The sequence below is a fragment of the Sinocyclocheilus rhinocerous genome, unplaced genomic scaffold (genome assembly GCF_001515625.1).
Source record: "Sinocyclocheilus rhinocerous isolate Xijiao unplaced genomic scaffold, SAMN03320098_v1.1 scaffold638, whole genome shotgun sequence".
NCBI classification, from domain to species: domain Eukaryota; kingdom Metazoa; phylum Chordata; class Actinopteri; order Cypriniformes; family Cyprinidae; genus Sinocyclocheilus; species Sinocyclocheilus rhinocerous.
Genome location: NW_015664206.1, coordinates 503532 through 506245, shown reverse-complemented (window position 1 = coordinate 506245; position 2714 = coordinate 503532). Strand labels below are relative to the sequence as shown.

The 2714-nt window shown below is 44.0% G+C and overlaps 1 protein-coding gene across 1 annotated transcript; it reads right to left on the bottom strand.

Annotated features, from left to right (window-relative positions):
* Positions 1-293: 293 nt before the first annotated feature.
* Positions 294-2350, bottom strand: LOC107729970 (relaxin-3 receptor 1-like). The gene has a single exon (XM_016540704.1). The coding sequence runs from the start codon at positions 1982-1984 to the stop codon at positions 785-787; it is 1200 nt and encodes a 399-aa protein (XP_016396190.1). The 5' UTR covers positions 1985-2350; the 3' UTR covers positions 294-784.
* Between the last annotated feature and the right edge of the window lie 364 nt (positions 2351-2714).

The following is a 2714-nucleotide window of genomic DNA, read 5'->3' as shown; positions in this document are numbered from 1 at the left end:
GTATGAAATTATGTACTGAATAACGAACATGTATGATGAACACTTGTTGGTGCTTTTACATCAATATCTGCTTCAATTCACCCATTTAACAAAAGTAGGCCTAAATAAACAAATAAATAATAGTCATGTTTAGTCATTTTTTGTTTCACAATTACAAAATGTAAGAATTTCCTTAAACTTGTATGGGAAAACATATAATAAATAAATACAAAAACGATTAAGTATACTGTAAAAATTTTGTAATTTCACTCAAAAATTAATACTAAATTTCACAAATTATAAAGAAACGCCAGGTAATTAAATGTGACATTTTGTAATTAAAAGACTGAAATTGTGTAAAACATACTCCAATAATCTAAACAGAAGTATGGGAATTATGTATTGAGGAATGAACATATAGACACTTGCTCATGCTTTTACTTTACTGTCAGTTTCAGTTCACCCATTAAACAAAAATAAATAGGCTAACTACATTTAAACAAACAAGCAAACAAATATTTTAAGGGAAAAAAGCCTTCAGCTGTTTAAGAAATATTTCCTTAAACTTATATGAAAAAAATAATATAAAGAAAAAAACACGTCTTGAGGGTTTTGAGATCTTGAGAAACCAGAAAAAAATATGTGTCCAGTATTTCACTAGTATCGTTCATGTTTTATACGCATCAATGCAATGCTATTTCATATCAGCAATGTCTGATATTTGCAAGTCCACGTTGCAGAGGTATACAAAGATGCATTCGAAAGTTCAAACGAGTCTCAGTGACTTTTTTCCTCATTGGTAACATCACATCCCGATCTCCATCTGCACCACGGACACTCCAGGCGGAGCCTCCGCCACCTTCTTCCCCCGGTACACCAGCTTGGCCAGGTTCCGGATGGACGGAGTGGCTCTAAACAGCAGTTTCTTGAGGCCGGTCCGGTACTCCTGGCGGATCAGACAGTATAGCACCGGGTTCAGGCAGCTGTTGGTGTGCGCCAGGCACACAGTGATGGGGAACGCGTAGGCCTGCGCGTTGTAAAACGCGTTACTGAATGGCACCAGGTCAAATTTGATGAGCACCCCCCAAAGGGTCAGTGCCTGGTTGGGCAGCCAGCACAGAAAGAACGATAGAACCACGATGGTGACCGATCTGGTGACTTTGGAACGGCGCTTGTGCCGCCCTCTCTCGCTGTCCGAGCCGGGAATTCCACTGACGCGCCGCCGCAGAACGAAGCGCAGCAGGAGGAGGTAACAAACGCAGATGATGACCAGCGGAATCACAAAGCCCAGAAGTACCTTCTGGGTTTGATAGAGACCCAGAAGCAGCTGCGGGTCCCAGTTACCGGAATCCGAGAAGCGGACGAGGCACAGCTCGTCGTCGGACACCTGCGCCGTGGTGGAGTAAACCGCGTGAGGAATGGTGGCCACCACGGACACGATCCAGATTCCCAAACTGGCCCACTTGACCTCAGCCGAGGCCGTTTTGGGACTTTGCATCCGTAGGGATGAGGACAGGGAGCAGTAGCGCGCAACGCTCATGGCTGTCAAGAAGAACACGCTCGCGTACATGTTCATGGTGGTGACCGAGCTGATAATCTTGCACATCACCTTTCCAAACGGCCATCTGAAGTCCAAAGCGGTGTCCACTGCCCAGAACGGAAGAGTCAGGACGAACTGCAGGTCCGTCACGGCTAAACTCATGACGAAGCAGTTGATGGACGACTGCTTGAGTCGGTGGCGCGACTGGAGCAGGTAAAGCGCCAGCAGGTTCCCGACGAGCCCCAGCGCGCACACAATCAGGTAGACGAGCGCGATCACGACGCGCATGGCCATGCTCGAGCTGTCGCCGTAGAGCTCCGGCGCGGACTCTTTAGAGAGCAGCTGCAGCCAGCAGCGGAGCGACAGGTTGTGGAGAGCGGTCCGGTTCGACAGCGCATCGCCCTCGTCCAGTGCCGGACCGCACGCCGCTAAACCCGGTGCCAACGCGCTGCTGTTCACCTGCATGGCACGGCTTTACGCACCCATACAATTTCAATCAGATTCTATGTGCTACACAAATGTTTTCCTAAAAGTCATCCTACGCGTAAACTATTTATTCCCAGATTCAAATACGGTTGCTGCGTGAATCTGTGCCACTCCTCTCTCCTCTGACTCTCCGCACCTGAATGAGCTCGTGGAGCATCACCGGGCTTTATAAAGGAGAGACTACTGCTGTCACATGGTGAAGTTTTCACTTGCCATTGAAAAAATATCTTAAATGTTGTTTATTTTTATTTAACCTGGAAAAAGCTAATAGACAGTTGGATAAAAACACCTGCTAAATGAATAAATGTAGCCTAGGCTATATTCCACAAAACTGAAATTCCACAAATACATAGGCCTACTCTATAAATGTACAGTGTATATAAACAACACCTCTATGAACTGGTTTTATTTAAAAAATAATAATAATAATATATATATATATATATATATGCAGAGAAAAAATTGATTCTCTCATGCATGTGATTGTCATTAAATTATCACATAATGATTATAATTATTATTATAATTATATTTTTTCTTTAACGCTACACTGTTATATTACTTTTGTCCCTCTAGCGGTTGAAGCAATTACAACTAACCTGCGGAGGAACATTGTTTTGGTCATTACATTGTTTTGGTCATTACATTGTTTTGGTCATTACGTGAGTTGCGCTTAGTCTCCGCTATTCTGCGAGGATGAATCTAATGG